The 21684-nt window shown below is 39.8% G+C and overlaps 1 protein-coding gene and 1 long non-coding RNA gene across 4 annotated transcripts in view; both read left to right on the forward strand.

The window, feature by feature from the left end:
* Positions 1-21684, forward strand: part of LOC135341066 (uncharacterized) — a 67234-nt gene that overhangs the window by 21182 nt on the left and 24368 nt on the right. For all 3 annotated transcript variants that reach the window (XM_064537538.1, XM_064537540.1, XM_064537539.1), the window contains exon 9: positions 11523-11679. In XM_064537538.1, coding sequence (XP_064393608.1) covers positions 11523-11679 — 157 coding nt within the window. The remainder of the gene's footprint in view (positions 1-11522; positions 11680-21684) is intronic.
* On the forward strand, positions 8478-11152 carry LOC135341068 (uncharacterized). Its single transcript, XR_010396522.1, has 2 exons — positions 8478-10741; positions 10793-11152. It is a non-coding gene; the product is annotated as an uncharacterized LOC135341068 (long non-coding RNA).

Below are 21684 nucleotides of genomic sequence, written 5' to 3' on the forward strand. Positions count from 1 at the left end.
TCAATGAAGTGCAAGTAAGAGTTTCTATAGGCTTCTAGTCATGTTTTCTTGGATTTTAATTCGTGGATTTGCAAAATAATGCTTTGTTCTCGAGTTATGCCTAGTTTTGCTTACTTGGAATGCCATTGCAGCCTTTTCAGAAGAGCACGTATAGCCAAACTTATTTACCGAGTGTTGCTACTCTACTTAGTAGTTAGCTCTGCACTAGCTATTGGTATAGCTGCAAGAGTGAGAAGAGAGCTGCAAGGCTCTGCTGATGGCAGCCATTAATTTTATACTTAAACTACACGTTTTTAACAACAATCATGGTTGATCATCACCCACTCTTTGAGTGTTTGCATGCAGCAATTTACATGGTTTCATCCAGGATTGTAAGTTTGGGGGGAAAAGCTTGAAAAGATACAGCGCGAAAATTGTGAGACCACGCCCACTTCCGGTCACCACACCCCCTATATTGTGTTGTTGGTGCCTATTAGCGATGTACTCCTGGCAATGTGCATTGACAGGCAACTCCATATAACTTAGTATGCTGGTTTGAAATTGTGGACCACAAAAGCAATGGATAGATTTGTGGTAATACTATAGGTTATGACCAAGCATCCTCTAGCAAAGCTACATGTAGCGTGTCTAGTTATAGTACCCCTCTCTCTCTCCCTCTCCCTCTCCCTCTCTCTCCCTCTCACTCTCTCCCTCTCTCCCTCTCCCTCTCTCTCTCTCTCTCTCCCTCTCTCTCTCCTCTCTCTCTTCCCTCTCTCCCCTTCTTCCTCTCTTCTCCCTCTCTCTCCCTCTCCCTCTCTCTCCCTCTCCCTCTCTCCCTCTTCCTCTCTCCCTCTCCCTCTCCCTCTCCCTCTCTCCCTCTCTCCCTCTCTCTCTCCTCTCTCTCTCTCTCTCCTTCTCCCTCTCTCCCCTTCTTCCTCTATCTCCTCCTATTTCCCCCTCTCTTTTGGGGGGGAAGCTGAGCATTCTGGGGGGTAAGCTTCCCCCCCGCCCCCCCCCCACTAAATGAAACCCTGGCAAATTGAAAAAATGTTCATCATGTGCATAAAATTGAGTAAACAATGGAACTTTGAACGACATGGATTTTCGAACGATTTAGCACTACGGTAAGCAAAAGCAAATAGTGCTATGCAGAATCTGACCCTACACAAGCCGACTTACATGCCTTAGGAACTTTGCTGGGTTGAATAGCAACGTCGCAGCTCTTGCAATGATGACGTAGTAAGAAAAGTGTGCGATAGTTGGAATTTATTTTTTTCAGAAATTCCAACTATTGCACACTTGTTTTGTGGCTTATTACGTCATCATTGCAAGAGCTGCGACGTTGCTATTCAACCCAGCTTGTTCCTAAGGCATGTAAGTCGGCTTGTGTAGGGTCAGATTCTGCATAACAATGTTTGTTTTTGCTTACCGTAGTGCTAAATCATTTGAAAATCCATGTCGTTCGAAGTTCCATTTGTTTACTCTAGTAGCTTTATGTTATGTAGCTTTGGCATCTCCACCGAGGCATCAGCGCTTTCTTGTCATGCTTAAAGCACATTAGTGATACCAGGAGGTGTGGTGATACTTATTATTGGGATCTTACTCAAGCATCCAATCAAGCTCTGAGAAATCTTCAGGGGAATATACAGCACAAACTAGTAAAATAAAACGTCCTATAGCTTTGTGTTCTTCTCAGTACAATACTCCAGGGCGGTTTTTTCTTTACAGGCCGCCAAGCACCTTACAGTCCGTTCTTTATTAGATCTACATGTATACCTCATGAATAATTAATGCAGTTCGTAAACTTAATATTGAAGGCAGATGAGTATCATTGGAATAATTATGCCTTAGTGCGCATGCGCAAGCGAGGTATACGGTAGTGTGTGTGTGTGTGCGCGTGTGTGTGTGTGTTTGGGAGATTTGAAAAATAAAAAATAAATTTGGGTGTATATCCGTCCACTGAAACCCTGCTGACTCATATAATAACTTCAAAAATTCAAATTTCTCGAACAGGAAGATGACTGTTTTCCCGTTCATAGCATACAACACATATCAATGACAAACACATATCAATGACTAGCCTCGGTCCCAGGCCGATTTTTTTTTAATAGAACGAAGTTGAAAAATACGGCCTGGTATTGATTGTATCTGGGCGTGGCAGGAACCGGAAACTAAAGCAGAGATTCTTCACATTTTGCTTCCTGCTTTTTTTCTGTAATACTAAAGGTGTACGTAGAGGCATTTTACTCCCGTAAAACTTACAGTAATGTAGCTCCGTGTCATGTTCTCAATTTATAGCTAGCTAGCTAGCTATGGCATGCAACGCGTTGTTTGTTTGAAGCAAGATGGCCTCACTCTCATGGCAGAACAGGCCCAGGCTCTCAAGCTCCTGTTTGAGGGAAGGGACGTGTTTATCTGGTTCCCAACGGGGTATGGCAAGTCTCTCTGCTATATCAGTTGCTACCCTTTTTAATGGACTACAAGCTAGGTAGGACCAAGGCTCCTCCTGTTGACAAAAGTGTTGTTCTTGTTAATTGTCTCTCCCCTTGTATCTCTCATCATGAGACTCATAATTGACCAGGCAGGAGTCTAAACAATAGAGGTGTTTCTGCTGCCATCCTCAGTAGCTCAGTAGCAATAAAGGAATCGACAAAAATTTGGTTGCCACTGCCAAAGAAGTGTCTTCTGGGAAGTATTTCCTGCTGTATACTGCCCCAGAGGCTGTTGTTGAAGACCACTGTTGGAGGATTCATTTTTTGTGTACCAGAGTCAATTTATTAAAAAACCACGCCCAGATCACGCCCAAATACAATCAATACCAGGCCTAGTAGGCGACCTAGCGTTCAATTGGAGACGGATCGGCCTGGGATCGAGGCTAATCAATGACATGCTATTTGTTAAATGTAGTGCAGTCCAACATATAATTGGTTTAATCTTATCCTGTGTCCTAAGAAGAAATATAGCTAGAGCAGTAGTTATAGTTAAACACATTGGAATAGCAACCGGGGGTAACTAGACGTCCGACCTTGAGAATCGGAAACGGTGGATTAAAGATCTTTGGAGGCGCGCCAACTCTCCCCACACGTCTAGCACATTCCCAGTTGCATATTTTAATAACAGTCACACGTTACTTAGTACATTATTGTAACCAGTTACAATGTTGTGCTATTAAGAAAAACTACAAATAGACAATTATATTAAAATATACATAATAATTTTTTTTAGAGGCTTAGAATTGTAGGCTTTATTGTAGGAATAGTTGATACAATTACTAAGTATGCTGTTTAGGCTTCAAGTATACACTATAGAATGCTAGTGGTATGCACAATATTCGTTTGCTTACTGCATGGTTTCTTTCCTCGCCATTTTTAAAAGTTCCATGTGCTTTCTGGTATCACATGATTCCTTTTTAGCTATTAATTTTATTGTTGTGATGCTCTTTATCATATGGGTACTGTGTGGGACTGCAGGGGCTAGAGTGTTGTGTTCCTCTAACCTTGTGGTTATTGTGTTGTATTGGTAGCTAAAGAGAAGCCATAAACTATGCCCACGCTTTTGGACCACTCATTTTTTTGGGGTTTTTTTTGTATTTTGGTCATTCGGCATTTTGTCAAAAGAAATTTTTTTTTTAATTATATAATTATGTGTGTGTGAATGGGTTAGTCTTCTATTGGGAACGTAAAAAATGTTTGGTTCTTAGAATTATCTCCAGGCATTAGTCAAAATAACTAGATATCAGTAGCCCCGTTTACACGAGGCCTTTAATCCGGGTTGGAATCCGGATTAAACCTAACCGCGCTCATGTAAACGGCCCTTATCCGGGTTCTAATCCGGATTAGCCAACCCACCTTTGGAGGTGGTTCAGATTTGTGTCAGAAGCGGTTTAGCTGTGAGTAAGCTAATTCTGAGGTGTTGTACATGTTTGTGAGTGTTTCTAGAGTAAGCCTGTAGCTTTCTATCAGTCCAATGTTTGCGCAAATGAAATTAGTGGTCATTTTACTATGCCCACTACTCAGAAAAATCGGCTATACCTTGGTATAAAAAATCACAATTCATGAATATAATTAAACCTATTGGCATCAATATTATGGTTACATTGTATGCATGGAGTGTAACATATAATTATGTCACTACTGTAACAACTGTAACGCCATAGTCACCACTGTGTAACAACTGCAACACACGTCACAACTGCATGTAACAACTGTAACACATGTCACCACTGTAACAACTGTAACACCAGTCACCACTGTAACAACTGTAACACCAGTCACCACTGTAACAACTGTAACAACTGTAACACCAGTCACCACTGTAACACCAGTCACAACTGTAACAACTGTAACATATGTCACCACTGTAACAAGTCTGTCAGCACTGGAACAATTGTAACAACTGTAACAACTGTAACACCAGTCACCACTGTAACAACAAAACTGTAATACATATCACCACTGTAACAACTAGTCACCACTGTAACAACTGTAACAAGTAATACCAGTCACCACTGTAACAACTGTAACAACTGTAACACCAGTTACCACTGTAACAACTGTAACACCAGTCACCACTGTAACAACTGTAACACCAGTCACCACTGTAACAGCTGTAACACATGTCACCACTGTAACAACTGTAACACCAGTTACCACTGTAACAACTGTAACACCAGTCACCACTGTAACTAGAGCACTAAAGTGCAAACCCTCGGCTGGTGACTGATAATTAAGAAACCAGAAGAGTGATAATGCAGTGCATGTAGCATGTATGACTAGCATGCGCTAGCACAGCAACTCAAGAGCAATAAAACTAAACTAACAACGTACATGCATGAGACATGCACTATGGACTGGGATCACAGCAAAGAAGTCTTAGACTAAGAGAAGTATGGCTCCTTCCAGGCTGGAGTACGTATAGGATCCAGAGTCAGTCAACAACCAGTCACAATTCTACTTTCTTGACAATTGTTCCTGGTACGGGATCACTTTAGCTGAAAATACATAATCAAGCCTTGACTACGTATTTTCAGCGGAAGTGATCCCGTACCTTGACTCAAGGCCACGTGGCAAGTTTAAGCTTCTTAGCTTTTGCTCGCTTTTACTCGACAAAGAAGCTTTAACATCAAAATCTGCCACTATTTAAACCAAGATATTGTTGTGTGAAGACTACCTATGCTGCAAACGCAGTGCTATGGCATCCAGGTGAGTAGATATACTCGTTACAAACAAACAAACAAACAGACAAACAGACAGACTACTATAACCCGTGGCCGCCCACGCGCCTCGGGTTAACAACTGTAACACCAGTCACCACTGTAACAGCTGTAACACCAGTCACCACTGTAACAGCTGTAACACATGTCACCACTGTAACAACTGTAACACATGTCACAACTGTAACAACTGTAACACCAGTCACCACTGTAACAACTGTAACACCAGTCACCACTGTAACAACTGTAACACTTGTCACCACTGTAACAACTGTAACACTTGTCACCACTGTAACAACTGTAACAACTGTAACACTCGTCACCACTGTAACACCAGTCATACAACTGTAACACTTGTCACCACTGTAACACATGTCACCACTGTAACAACTGTAACACCAGTCATCACACTAACAACTGTAACACATGTCACCACTGTAACAACTATAACACCAGTCACCTCTGTAACAACTGTAACACATGTCACCACTGTAACAACTATAACACCAGTCACCTCTGTAACAACTGTAACACATGTCACCACTGTAACAACTGTAACACTCGTCACAACTGTAACAACTGTAACACATGTAACAACTGTAACACATGTCACCACTGTAACAACTGTAACAGCTGTAACACTTGTCACCACTGTATCAACTGTAACATCTGTACAACTGTAACACTTGTCACCACTGTAACAACTGTAACAACTGTAGCACTTGTCACCACTGTAATGACTGTAACACTTGTCACCACTGAACAACAGTAACAACTGTAACACTTGTCACCACTGTAACAACTGTAACACATGTCACCACTGTAACGCTAGCAATTGTAACGACTGTAACAACTGTAACACTTGTCATACTGTAACGACTGTAACACTTGTCACAACTGCTGTAACAACTGTACAACTGTAACAACTGTAACACTTGTCACCACTGTAACAACTGTAACACTAGTCACAACTGTAACGCTAGTCACCACTGTAACAACTGTAACACTTGTCACCACTGTATCAACTGTAATATCTGTAACGCTAGTCACAACTGTAACACTTGTCACATGCAACCAACAACTGTAACACTAGTCACAACAGTAACACTAGTTCTTATAGAACTTATATAGTCTATAGTGGTGCCAGACTATAGTGTTACAGTTGTGACTAGTGTTACAGTTGTTACAGTGGTGACATGTGTTACAGTTCTGTTGTTACAGTGGTGACTGGTGTTACAGTTGTTACAATTGTTCCAGTGCTGATAGACTTGTTACAGTGGTGACATATGTTACAGTTGTTACAGTTGTGACTGGTGTTATAGTTGTTACAGTGGTGACTGGTGTTACAGTTGTTACAGTGGTGACTGGTGTTACAGTTGTTACAGTTGTTACAGTGGTGACTGGTATTACAGTTGTTACAGTTGTTACAGTGGTGACTAGCGTTACAGTCATTACAGTTGTGACTAGTGTTACAGTTGTTACAGTGGTGACATGTGTTACAGTTGTTACAGAGGTGACTGGTGTTACAGTTGTTACAGTGGTGACAAGTGTTACAGTTGTTACAGTGGTGACATGTGTTACAGCTGTTACAGTGCATGGTGACTGGTGTTACAGTTGTTACAGTGGTGACGTGTGTTACGGTGGTGACTGGTGTTACAGTTGTTACAGTTGTTACAATTGTTCCTGTGGTGACAGATGTTACAGTTATTACAGTGGTGACATGTGTTACAGTGGTGATATGTGTTACAGTTTTGTTGTTACAGTGGTGACTGGTGTTACAGTTGTTACAGTTGTTACAATTGTTCCAGTGCTGACAGATGTTACACTTGTTACAGTGGTGACATATGTTACAGTTGTTACTGTTGTGACTGGTGTTACAGTTGTTACAGTGGTGATTGGTGTTACAGTTGTTACAGTTGTTACAGTGGTGACTGGTATTACAGTTGTTACAGTTGTTACAGTGATGACTAGTGTTACAGTTGTTACAGTAGTGATATGTGTTACAGTTCTGTTGTTACAGTGGTGACTGGTGTTACAGTTGTTACAGTTGTTACAATTGTTCCAGTGCTGACAGACTTGTTACAGTGGTGACATATGTTACAGTTGTTACAGTTGTGACTGGTGTTATAGTTGTTACAGTGGTGACTGGTGTTACAGTTGTTACAGTGGTGACTGGTGTTACAGTTGTTACAGTTGTTACAGTGGTGACTGGTATTACAGTTGTTACAGTTGTTACAGTGGTGACATGTGTTACAGTTGTTACAGTTGTGACGTGTGTTGCAGTTGTTACAGTTGTTACAGTGGTGACTATAGCGTTACAGTTGTTACAGTAGTGACATAATTATATGTTACACTCCATGCATACAATGTAACCATAATATTGATGCCAATACCCTTATTATAGAGGTTTAATTATATTTATGAATTGTGACTTTTTATACCAAGGTATAGCCACTACCTGACCCGGATTCAATCTGGATTCGACCCGGATTAGGTGTCGTGTAAACGGGGCTAGTGTGTGTGTGTGTGTGTGTGTGTGTGTGTGTGTGTGTGTGTGTGTGTGTGTGTGTGTGTGTGTGTGTGTGTGTGTGTGTGTGTGTGTGGTTAGGGTGTGTGTGTGTGCGTGCGTGCGTGGACTGCTACAGCTGCTCAAGGATCAATCCAGTGCAAGTAAGAGTTTCTATAGGCTTCTGGTCATGTTTACTTGGATTTTAATTTGCTTTGTTATCGAGTTATACGTACTTTTGCTTACTTGGAATGGCATTGCAGCCTTGTCAGAAGAGTGCGTAGCGAAACTTGTCAACAGTGAGAAGAGAGCAGCAAGGCTCTACTGTACTGATGCAGCCATTAATTTAGGCTTGAACTTTTGGCATTGATCGTTTTTAACAACAATTATGGTTGATCATTACCCACTCTTAGAGTTTCCCTGGCAAAAAATCAATGCAAAAATGTTCATCAAATTCATAATGTGTGTATAACGCTATTAGAGTAAAGTATAATTGGACAGCTGCCGGAGGAGAACGGATGGGCGAAACAAGCTGATTTTTCACCTGACAATAGGTCTACCTATTAACAACATAACGATAGCCCAATTCTAAAATCTGAATGAAATATACACCAAAATGTGGTCGTGTCTGATATATTGATTAATCAAACATAATATCAGACACAGGAACATACAAATCACTGAAGAGGCAGAGCCACAAGATTAAGGTGCTTTTGGTAGCTAAAAGACTCCCCTACAAAACAAAAAAGCTACATGTATCCTACGCATGACAGCAGCAGTTACAAAACCACTAACAGCACTACACAAATATCAGACAGTGCATGGGTATATAGCTCATACACACTCACAAGACCCTTTTATCATATGCAAGAATGCTTGTATGTAAATGGTATTAATGGTTTAGGGTCATGAATGGTGTAACAGGGTCTCTCAGCATCGATAACACTCCTGAAGATTAACTTGCTGATTCTGCACGAAAGTATCAGTCAGAGGAATGGACAGCATTTCTAGCTAGGATCACAGATAATGCTATAGGCCTACCATAATAGATCTGGAAATGTAGTTACAGATTTAATCTGAGAATCCATGAAGTTAAAGGTTTAGCTGGGCGTAGCCTGGCACCCGTTCCCAACGGGTGGCCGGGGGACATGCTTATATAGGATTTGTACTGCTGCACTGAGGAGTGCAGCCCAATCAGATTGCAGTATTTTTAAAATAACGATATTCATAACCGGATGTGTGGTTTATAATTTTATTCATGATGCTTACAGAGCAGTATTGCATAACACAGCAGAACAAATCCTACATAACGTGTCCCCCGGCCACCTGTTGGGAACGGGTGCCAAGCTACACCCAGCTAGTAAAGGTTCTTGTGAGTACTTATGGAGCATGACCTTTGACCCCACTGTCTGATATTTGTGTACATGTAGTGTAGTTAGTGATTTTGTAACTGCTGTCATGCGTAGGATACATGTAGCTTTTTTGTTTTGTGAAATGTTGTAGGGGAGACTTTTAGCTACCAAAAGCACCTTAAATCTTGTGGCTCTGCCTCTTCAGTGATTCGTAGGTTCCTGTGTCTGATATTATGTTTATTTTGTCTGATTAATCAATATATCAGACACGACCACATTTTGGTGTACATTTCATGCATATTTTAGAATTGGGCTATCCTTTTTTGAGGTTATGTTGTTAATAGGTGGACCTATTGTCGGGTTAAAAATCAGCTTGTTTCGCCGACCCGTTCTCCTCTGGCAGCTGTCTGATTATAATTTATGTTCTGTCTGATAATTGATACTTTACTCTAGTAGCTTTATGTTATGTAGCTTTGGCACCTTCACCGAGGCATCAGCACCCACGATGCTTTCATTATGCCTCGAGGCGTAGCCGCACGAGGGATATGGTAAAGCTGACTGTGTGTGTGTGTGTGTGTGCATGTGTGTGTGTATTCCAGCTGTAATTTATCAACTGTTGCAATGCGACGAAAACTAACAGCTTCTATATAGGCTTCTATAGCCACGTTCTCTTGGATTTTGATTCGTGGATTAGCAAACTAAAGCTTCTTTCTCGAGTTATGGCTAGTTTGACTCACATTGAAGGCTGTTGCAGTCTCTTCAGATTCTTTTGTAGCATCATTTGTTCGCACAAACCTTTCTATGCAACTTATGAGTTAGCCTTGCACTAAAGCGCTAGCTTTTTAATAGCTACAAGAGTCAGAAAAGAGCTGTTAAGAAGCTCAGTATCTCACTTAGTAGCCACAGGAGTGCCATTATTAATTTTTGTGAACTTGCAGACACACCCCTTATTCCTAGATCTAATGCGCATGCGCTCATCATCACCACATGTGAGAGAATCCAGGCAGAATCAATTCTTTTTGAGGTCCTGGTAAGCCACAAACACTACAATTATACCAGAATACAGTAGATGCATGTACACAATATATAGCCTCGATCCCAGGCCGAGTTTTCGCTTTTATAACGGTTAGGCGAACAACTGGGCCTGGTACTAGTTGTCTGCGCATGCGTCAGTCGTTCGTCAGATTCTGACGAATAGATATTCTCGTTCACTTTCGTGACATTTATATTCGTGTACTATCGTGTACTAGAAGTCAGTTCCCGTTTTATCATTATTGGAATCGATTGGAATGGCTCTTAGCTGAAGCTTCTCTCTTCTCTGAAGCTTATTCTGAAGACTGAACAACAAGGGAAGAGGTATAAAGCTTTGTCAAGCTTGTTAAGGTCAGATATTTTTGTGTGGGCCCTATGGCTATGCTATCAAGTCTTGTTCATGTTTGGCAAGATCTACCGGTAGGTAGACTATAGTTTCATCATTAATATGGTGGATCAAGTGAAGAGTGTGAGCTAGAGAACTTGGTGCTGCCATCATCAGCTCGTCGACAATGACACTATAACACGAGAAATTTAATATGTATAGATCTACACGTATTTAGAATGTCTACTTCTCTGTACAGGAGCAATGGCTAATATCCAGCTATCCCAACAGTGCTCCTCTTGGCTATACTAACGGACGAGACTGGACAGTTTGAGGTAAGGGTTTAACCGTCTTTGGTTTCTTTTAATATTGTCCTATACTCACAGGACTGGAGTATGACCTGCTCATTCGAGCGTTGCTGGGTAGCTCAGAGACATCAAGAGAATCTACGTTTTCTCAAGCAAAATTTAACTGAGTTACGAGTTGGGGCCTAGAATCAGAGAAGTCCAGCAGCCTGGTAAATCTTTTTGAAACGTAATTTGAAGGCATTCAATCATCCTGAAGTTTCCCTGGCTCACTGTAATTGTGCTGCAGCACAACTGGCAACTCCCCAGGCCTTTGTGAAGCAGCTCCCTATGTGCATCTTTTGTGTACTCCCTATGTGCATCTTTTGTGTACTCACTCTGTGCATTTTCTGTGTACAAATTTCGATTATTGATTTATTAAATATTTTTGCCGACCACAAATATACAATGAAAATTTGACGCATGCGCAGACAACTAGTACCAGGCCCAGTTGTTCGCCTAACCGTTATAAAAGCGAAAACTCGGCCTGGGATCGAGGCTACACAATATATAGATATACTCCTTTTAGAAACTTTTATACTTTTAGACTGCTTGTTATAGATACTATACTTTCTGTAGATAGATAATTTTATTACCTCTTCTATAACACTCTAATACTTTTGAGTGAAAGAAAAAACATGGCGAGAGGCACGCTTGCAACACTCGTTACATATATAAGCAGTACTTTAATCAGATCTGCCTAAGACATACTTCATGCAAATTAATTATTATGTTTCACATCGAATGCTGCATCATTTCTCTATACATGCAGGAACTTCCTTCACTCCATGGAGCTGTTTCTTGAGACAAAGGATGAACTGTTTTTGATGCTTGTTAATATCAGGGCTAACTACATGTCCAAAATAATGGAGCCAGGCTCTATGGCCAAAGTCAGCACTCTTGGAACTCTAAATGACACCATCACTGAGGTAGGAGGTCCCAGCGTTGCTTTAAGGGGGAGGGGTTGACTAAAAGTCAGAGGTCACGGGTTCCAGTTACAATTATTGTTATAATAATACTTAGGATTGGCAGAGTTCTAGGTTTGTCTGTTTGTCTGTATTCTGAGTCTGCTCACCTAGCTGCCATTGTACTGCGTTTCCAGCATGAACCTTCAAGTAAAAGTTTATAGCATCCTCAATCCAATTGGCATGCAGAGTGCTTGTTGGTTTGTCCATGTTTGTCTGTATTCTGAGCAGGGGCGTAACTATATAGCAATGAGGCAGATGAGGCCCTTGCATCCTGTACTATTGAACTTCAAGTTTCATGTGACTCACCTCAGTAACTTTTAATAGCTCTGGCTAGCTAACTTCTGGATAACTAGCCAACTAGGTATATATTTATTAAAATGAGCTCTATCAGTGTCTTGTTGATGAAGAAAAGAGCAGGTGAATAGCAGTTTTCTGCCATTTGCATGCACTTCTACGTGATAATTGTGGGTGTGGTTTCCAGTTAAATATTTGCGGGGACGATTGCCTCCTTCTGGTAAATTTTCAGTTACGCCCCTGCTGAGTCTGAAACAAATGTACTCTTGTTTAACCAAAGCAAGTGTAAATACATGACTATCAAGAAAATTCAGCCCACCACTTCTCAACATGTGTCTCAATATCAGTGGACGTCCCCTACTTAAAGTTGACCACTACAAGTACCTTGGCGTGTGGATCTCTCTAGCCTCGATTCCAGGCCGCGAAGAGAAAGGCGGCCTGATATACCTTGTATGCGCATGCGCGAAATAATTGACAACAATTTCATCATACAAATTGTAAAAAAACGGACAAAGTACATCTTTTTATGAGGCTTTGCTAAAGTTAGTGTCAGTCGTGCAGATGATCTCACTGTATATTGTTATGCCTCGAGGCGTAGCCGCATGAGGGATACGGTAAAGCTGACTGTGTGTGTGTATGTGTGTCTGTGTGTGTGTGTATTCCAGCTGTAACTGCTCAACGGTTGCAATGCGACGAAAACTAACAGCTTCTATAGGCTTCTAACCACGTTATCTTGGTTTTTGATTCGTGGATTAGCAAACTAAAGCTTCTTTCTCGAGTTATGGCTAGTTTGACTCACAGTGACGGCTGTTGCAGTCCCTTCAGAATCTTTCATAGCATCATCTGTTCGCACAAACTTTCTATTCAACACATGAGTTAGCCTTGCACTAAAGCGCTAGCTTTTCGTTAGCTACTAGAGTCAGAAAAGATCTGTTAAAAAACAGCTAGCTATAGTAGCCATTGTGAACTTGATCTCTTTGGACACACCCTTTAATTTTCCTTTGGATGCAAGAACTGTCTGTGCTATACTACTGTCTGTGCTTAAATTATATCTTATAGTCTGTGCCTTTGACAAAGGTTTGCTCCCACTGTTTGGCTATATACAGGCCATTTAAATAACATGCAGTTGCTTCAGTATCATTGATTTAATTCTGTAATTGAATTGTACTGGACTAATACTGACTATAATTATGCCTTTGACAAAGGTTTGCTCCCATTATTTTAAGACGATCAGTATACACTAGTAACTGTGAACTCCCCTTTCCTGTGAAACAATCAAAGCACATTGCAAATTATTTACCTCTTCTATAACACTCTAATACTTTTGAGCGAAAGCAAAAACATGGCGAGAGGCATTAGCAAGCGCACGCTTGCAACACTCGTTATACATGCAGGCATATGTTAGAATAGTTGCTATAGCTATTATAGGGCCTGAACTATTACCGTATGTTCTATTTTATCGGACAGCAAAAAGGAAAATATTCAGGTATAATTATGCCTCGGTGCGCATGCGCAAGCGAGGTATACGGTAGTGTGTTTGTGTGTCTGTGTGTGTAGACTGCTACAGCTGCTCAAAATCAATGCTGCAACTGAACAAGAAGATCAAACTGAAGCACCTTTTTAGTCTCTTGGTGGATTTCGTAGCTAAGCAACTCTCTCTCTGCACATGCGCATACACTGGCTGCACAGGCTGTAAGCAGAATGTGGGTGATACAGGCTGAAACAGGCCCGTTATTTACGGTCTGTATTCAGGACAGGATGTACGTGCTGTAACAGGCCTGTGGTTCCAGGATGTAAGCAGGTCGTGGGCGATTACATCTGCATACAGGCCCGTGTATTATTGGCTGTGTACATCAGTATTTCTTTAACAGCGTGGAACTAGAAACTCTGGCGTCGAACGGTAAGCATTAGTACCTGTAGCTAGCTATAGCTATATTGACAGAGCAAGCCCACAATGCTTTCTTTTTACTTTCTGATAGTTTGAACGTGGTAGAGGAGTAAATGCGCGATTGTAGCTAACCAATCACATTATTATATGATATAATATATAACACTCATGGTTGCTAGGGATTTATGGTAAACCACCTCTATATACATATACAATTGCATTACAGCTGTATGGATTTGTTTTACTGGAAAGACTCTAGGCTTCTTTGCCGCTGACTCTACTACACAATTGTTATAGTGAGTAATCGCTCAGGGAGCCTGAGACCAACGATTTTCGTCTAAGGTTTGGAACTTTGTCACAACATCTAATGATAGCTTGGCTATAATAGGTTCGATGTTGCTTAAATATCTACACATCCTCCGCAGTGCTCAACATTTCTTGTTTTTAGTGCCGTTTTGGTTAGGGAGAGATTTAAAGAAAATTTTACAGCTAAGGTCCAAAACTTACATGGAGTAAGCTTAAATAACTTCTGATAAGAAAAATTTTTTCAGAAATGCTTTATTTCGGAGATAATTGATGTTACATATGTTTTTTTACGATCACCCTCAAAAATTCCCACTACAACAATTGAATAATGTTGTAGCACCTATATACAATGGTATCAGCACAATTTCTTCCAATTTTGTTTTAAGTGTAAAACTGTACTCGCCTATTTTGGTATTCTACTCTCTAGACTGGATGCACTGTAGCTAGTTCAATCAAGATTGTAAGCAGTTCCAATACGTTTGTGAGCTACTATGACTACCGTAGAAACTGGATTATTAGCGCATGCGCTTTTGGGTTCAATAGTAGAGCTCTATACACTTATATTCGAGAATGCACCTATAATGCAGTCATTTCGAGCCCCACCCAGCAACCGGATGTCTCTGTGACGCAAGCTGGCTAGAAATAAAGTGAGCAAGCAAGGAAACCCTAACTGGATCTATATCATACTAGTTCATTTTACAGTTCATTTACATCATTGAAATTCATATTATAAAAACATTTATATTGAAGGAACTTGGAATAAAAGGACCTCATCTATGTCTCACATTCTCTCAGCATATCAGACAAGGTAACAACATGCCCAGAGAGTCCTTACAGATGGATATCACCAGCTATATGGCTATCCTGCACTGTACAAGCTAACTAGCTCATAGATAAACAAAATTAGATGAATCATAATTTCACTAATAACCATCGCATAATTGGAAAAGCGCTTCAATTCGAGTATAAAAAGCCTGCAGTTGAGCTTAAACGAGCATGCTGACTATAAAAGGGGCGTGCCCTGGGCACTCGAGGCGGAAATGATTAAATATGGCCGCGTGCGGTAAACTCTCTGGCCTCTTTTGCTTCACTGCTCGCTTCATGCACACAGGTTTTACTTTGATACGCCTGTAGGACCAGAAAGCCAGAAATCGGAAAAAGCGGAAGTGAAGAGTAAATGAGTGGGCGTAGCAGGGCAATGCATTCCAAGGTTAACCTTTGATTTTGCACAGAGATATCCTCTTGCCTGATCACTCTACTAGTCTATGTAAGTAAGTAGAAAGCTGGCCAGCCTAGTTTTAAGTAGACTCTCCATTGTCTGCAGTATAGACTTGATATAATAGCTAGCTACTAGCACATGTCTGCAGTAGACTCTAGCTAGCTACATGCACAATGACTGAATTAATTTTGTCTGTACACTGAGCTAGATTTAGTATGAATTTAACATTATCATTTTTAATTCAGCCAGTCACCTAACTCCTACTTATACTCCCCAATTTATTGTCCATAGAGCCAAATAACTTCTGCAGAGGTTATTTGGCTCTATACTGAAACACGCCGAGCCACTTTTCTGACTTTCTGAGAGCCATGATTATAGAACGGGAACTGGAATAATTATGTTCAATCCTGGTCTATACACAAGCAATTAAGTATATCAGCCAATAAGTTATGTTGATATACTCAAGTTACTTTAATCGACTGGAACTTGCTGAGCAACTTTTCTGACTTTCCGAGAGCAGTGGTTCGTTAACGGGAACCCAGAAAAATAACATATTCAGTGCTGGTCTAGACATGCATGCAGATATCAGCCAATATGTTGATATTATTATACTCAAGTTTATAATTCTGAGGTTACTTTAATCGACTGGAACTTGCTGAGCAACATTTCTGACTTTCCGAGAGCAGTGGTTCGTTAACGGGAACCCAGAAAAATAATATATTCAGTGCTGGTCTAGACATGCATGCAGATATCAGCCAGTATGTTGATATATACTCAAGTTTACAATTCTGAGGTTACTTCAATCGACTGGAACTTGCTGAGCAACTTTTCTGACTTTCCGAGAACAGTGGTTCGTTAACGGGAACCCTGAAAAATAATATATTCCGTGCTGGGCTAGACATGCATGCAGATATCAGCTAGTATGTTGATATATACTCTTCTGAGGTTATTTGAATCGACTGGAACTTGCTGAGCAACTTTTCTGACTTTCCGAGAGCAGTGGTTCGTTAACGGGAATCCAGAAAAATAACATATTCAGTGCTGGTCTATAGACATGCATGCAGATATCAGCCAGTATGTTGATATATACTCAAGTTTACAATTCTGAGGTTACTTTAATTGACTGGAACTTGCTAAGCAACTTTTCTGACTTTCCGAGAGCAGTGGTTCGTTAACGGGAATCCAGAAAAATAACATATTCAGTGCTGGTCTATAGACATGCATGCAGATATCAGTCAGTATGTTGATATATACTCAAGTTTACAATTCTGAGGTTACTTTAATCGACTGGAACTTGCTGAGCAACATTTCTGACTTTCCGAGAGCAGTGGTTCGTTAACGGGAATCCAGAAAAATAACATATTCAGTGCTGGTCTATAGACATGCATGCAGATATCAGCCAGTATGTTGATATATACTCAAGTTTACAATTCTGAGGTTACTTTAATTAATCGACTGGAACTTGCTGAGCAACTTTTCTGACTTTCCGAGAGCAGTGGTTTGTTAACGGGAACCCTGAAAAATAATATATTCAATGCTAGTCTAGACATGCATGCATGCAGATATCAGCCAGTATGTTGATATATACTCAAGTTTACAATTCTGAGGTTACTTTAATTAATCGACTGGAACTTGCTGAGCAACTTTTCTGACTTTCCGAGAGCAGTGGTTTGTTAACGGGAATCCAGAAAAATAACATATTCAGTGCTGGTCTATAGACATGCATGCAGATATCAGCCAGTATGTTGATATATACTCAAGTTTACAATTCTGAGGTTACTTTAATCGACTGAAACTTGCTAAGCAACTTTTCTGACTTTCCGAGAGCAGTGGTTCGTTAACGGGAATCCAGAAAAATAACATATTCAGTGCTGGTCTATAGACATGCATGCAGATATCAGCCAGTATGTTGATATATACTCAAGTTTACAATTCTGAGGTTACTTTAATTGACTGGAACTTGCTAAGCAACTTTTCTGACTTTCCGAGAGCTGTGCTTCGTAAACGGAAACCCAGAAAATATATTTAGTGCTGGTCTTAGACAAGCAGGTAGCAGCCAATACGTTGATACACTCTTCTGAGGTTACTTTAATCGACTGGGAACTTGCTGAGAAACTTTTCTGACTTTCCGAGAGCAGTGATTCGTAAACGGAAACCCAGAAAATATATTCAGTGCTGGTCCTATATAGACAAGCAGGTATCAGCCAATAATTATGTTGACATACCTAAGTTTACAATTCTGAGGCTATACTTTAATCGACTGCATGGAACTTCGATCCTGGAGCAACTTTTCAGACTTTCCATGAGTAGTGATTCAACTGTAATTCATAAAAAGCATTTCTCGGACAAGCAATGCAGGCAGTCAGTCCATCCATACCTTCAGTTATTGTTACTTTACTCAACTATAGAACGACTCTTGACGTTCCATGGGCAGTAATTCAAATGTTGATTACAATATTTCACTAGATGCAAGATTATTATTCACGGCTCAGTGCAAAGATAGCCTTTTGAGTAAGTTCGTGACAGAAGATTCAATCATGAGAAACTATATTGAGTTCTGGCTATAGAGATTGAATCAAAGTGTATAGGACTATACGTAGACTCTATACTATATAATTTCATTTTGCTGGGCTGATAGACTGGTGTGTACCTGGTTTGTTGCATGACCATGCATGCATGCATCTATATATAGTGTGTTGTCAGCAGCTAATTACTATAGGTTTTGCTTGAATAGATGTATTAACTGTGTATTGTCTTGATAATTTGATATAATATAGTGTGTGTCATGGGTGTAGACTAAATTCTATACCAGGATCCATGCAAAACAGTATACACAAACAATCCTCAGTCCTGGCAGTGTATATATACGTTGTCTACACCAGTCCTATATACAATAGGTATATGGACGAGCATGCAGTGACAATGAAGTAGGCAGTGATGATGCTGCGATTGAAAGACAGTTATGAGAGAGAGTGAGGAAAACTCTCACTGGATAAATACAGGCGTATATAGTTACAACATAAACTACATTGCAAGTAGATGATAATCGCTATAGTTAAGCTTGTAGATTGTACACCATCGTCTCTAGATATAATTATATGTCCTATATAGCTGTAATGCAAGGCTGGCCTATATAATTATATAGGTGATAGGAAAATGGGGGTGAGGCTGAAGCCCCCCGCAGGTGATTCTGGTGCATCCAAAGCACTTCCTGACACAGTAATTTATGTTGCTTACATTTTATAGAAGGCAAGCATAATTATATCTCTATCAAAGATTGGAGCGCCCCAATAAAAAAGAGTTACTACTGTCGTGGCCGTACCGTGACCATACCGTGACAATTAATCTGTCAGTATGTAAAATGAATAATTATGTCAATAATTTGTTTACACCATAATTATAATTAAATACACCAAGCCACAGGTGTTTCAACCATTGACGAAAAGTCTATCAAAGAAAGAGATTCCATGAAGTGTTCTGGCATTAGCGAAGATGAGGTGCAAAAATAATTATATCAATATATAGTTCTCGACTCAACCAGAAAATCAAAGGAAGATTTGAGAATAAACCATCCAATGCATTCAAGCAATCCTTATATAATTATAGCATCAAGTTCATAATAAGCATTATGCATGGACTATCCCGTAGACATACAAAGCAAGATAATAATACAACGTACATACCAGACAGGCTTTAATTAATATGGCCGGGGCTGTTAAAATAATGTTGTGTCGTTAAAACTTAATTATCCAACTGATAGCCTTTCTCACACATATATAGGGCAATATTCTAGATTTATATATTTTAACAGATACACCAAGAGAGGCCGGTATAGTGGATCAACCATATATAACTATACTCCGACGACCACTTCTTAGTTTTATTCTCTCTCACAGCCAACTATAATTATAGTTATAATCTGCCTACTTGATCCACAAGTAACCTTTTTTTTACAATTCAAGCTATAATTATAACTTCAGCAGTACTTCCACCCAATCATCTCCCTAACCCAATCATCTCCCTAACCCTCCCAATAATTATGTTAAAACTGCCTATTCATATAGAACTAAAAACAGACAACATCAGCTATTGTATATACAGACATGCAACGGCCACAACAGCGTCCTTAACTGGTTCACCAAGGAATAAGACATAACGTTAAAAACTTGCATGGATTAAGGAAATATACACTACTATCAAGCTATGCAAACTAGAGGAACTGCAATTACAAAACCAATCCCTGATCCTAAAATTGATTATGACACAAACCTATAGCAAAAACTCTAGCAGCCAACCCCAAGAAGCTGTTCTCTAAATCCACTATACCTATGCCCTTGTAACAGATGTATCGTGAACTGCATGCATAAGAACTTACCAGAACTATAGCTAGTGTTAACAATCTGCCTATAATGTTATGTGTTTGTCCATTACAATTTTTACTCAGCGGCATCATACACAAAGTAACATGACTCGCGCACGTGATGAAGTATACTGTAAACTTACTAGTAATCTCCTAGAAAATGTTAACCGTGACGTTTTTAGGGGTGCATGTATACAATGACATCTGATTCTAGCTATATTCGTTTGCGTTCAACGTTCAGAGCTGCTCACTGCACACTGATAGAAGACGATCTTTTCACAAAAATCATAAATAGAGACAATAGTCGGGTTGATCCTCTTCACTTCCACTCTTTACTCACTGCTAACAAATTCTGTGCGTTGCGTAATGTGTGCGCAAGCTTGCGCAATTGACAGGATATCACGTTACTTTGTGCACAGTTTTGTGTATAGAGGTATTGGTAGTTCGACACTCTTCTCTTCTTATATTATTTATACTCTTGCCGTTAATGTATAGTGCTGTATTAATGATATAGTAACTATATTATTTCTAGCACAATACGTATATACGGTATCTCACATAATACCATGGCATAGTTATAGCCATGGGTATACATGTATAACATGCACTCAGCCATAATTTTCATATAATTATCAGTTCACCAATAGTGTGTAATGCTATTCACATGCATGCACACAGTACAGGTAACAGAGCTTTTCCAGTTTGAAAGAGTATGCCCTATATAATTATTTAAATACACTAGCTGAGTTTTGAAAAAAGTGAGACAAATTGTATGACACTATTAGATGCTTAAAACTACTGAAATTTCTTATCTGCATGTTCCCATATAATATGCATAAATGACCTGATCATGACATCTTCAGCAGATTACATCAAGAACGAAGACATTATCAAACTCTATTCTTCTATAAATAATGCTCATAGGACACATGCATGCAGGACACCATCAATGTGTACAGATACCAACTGACCTCACAGAATCTATTGGTTCCTAAATTAAACAGCATTGCAGTTATAGCAGATCTATATAATTATATATATAGAATGCACATTGTTAATTATTACAGCATAAAACAATTTATGCATGCAGTTACCTTGCCCTAGCTGGGATTGAGATGTCTCAGTATAATTATATAGCACTGCTTCGAATAATTTTCACTTTCAGCGTCATAGTGACACACACAACTCAGAACGTCTTTCACACTCAAGCCGAACCAGAAATCCAAAATCAACAAAAATTGAAAATCAGCAAAAAAAATCTGGAGACGCAACTGCTGATTGCTTTGTTGCTTTGTGCAAAATGAGATACTCCGAAAAGACATCAATGCGCAAGACATTATCCACTTGCAATTGTACCTAAATTATATGTCTACATGCAGGATAGTCTATCATGCTCATTAGAACTTGACGCTAAGGATTGCACTGGACGTAATTATTAAAGCATGGTTTTCTCAAATCTTCCTTTAATTTGATTTTCTGGTTGAGTCAGGAACTATTGATATAATTATTTTTGCACCTCTAATGCTCGAATTTCTTTTTAATCTCCCTTCGATGGCATCCTTTTTCTTCTGTACGTAACACATGCGCTTTTCTTTCTGGTTGGTTAATGGGTTTCAATTTCACCCACTGACAGATTGTCACGGTATATGTGTATGGTAGTAAGCCTTTATCATTGGGGCGCTCCGATCGTTGGTAGGGATATGCTTGCCTTCCAATATGGGGACGATTATTTTAAGAAACTGGCCTGGCACGTATTACCACAAAACTAAAACTATAAACGTAGTAAACATTGCATAACCATTACGTAATTAACACATTGTACACATCGACAGTTTATGTTGTAACTATATATGCCTGTATACCTCTGATTCAGTACATTATGAGTATTCCTCGCTCACT

This window comes from Halichondria panicea, chromosome 9 (genome assembly GCF_963675165.1).
Source record: "Halichondria panicea chromosome 9, odHalPani1.1, whole genome shotgun sequence".
Classification (NCBI taxonomy): Eukaryota; Metazoa; Porifera; class Demospongiae; order Suberitida; family Halichondriidae; genus Halichondria; species Halichondria panicea.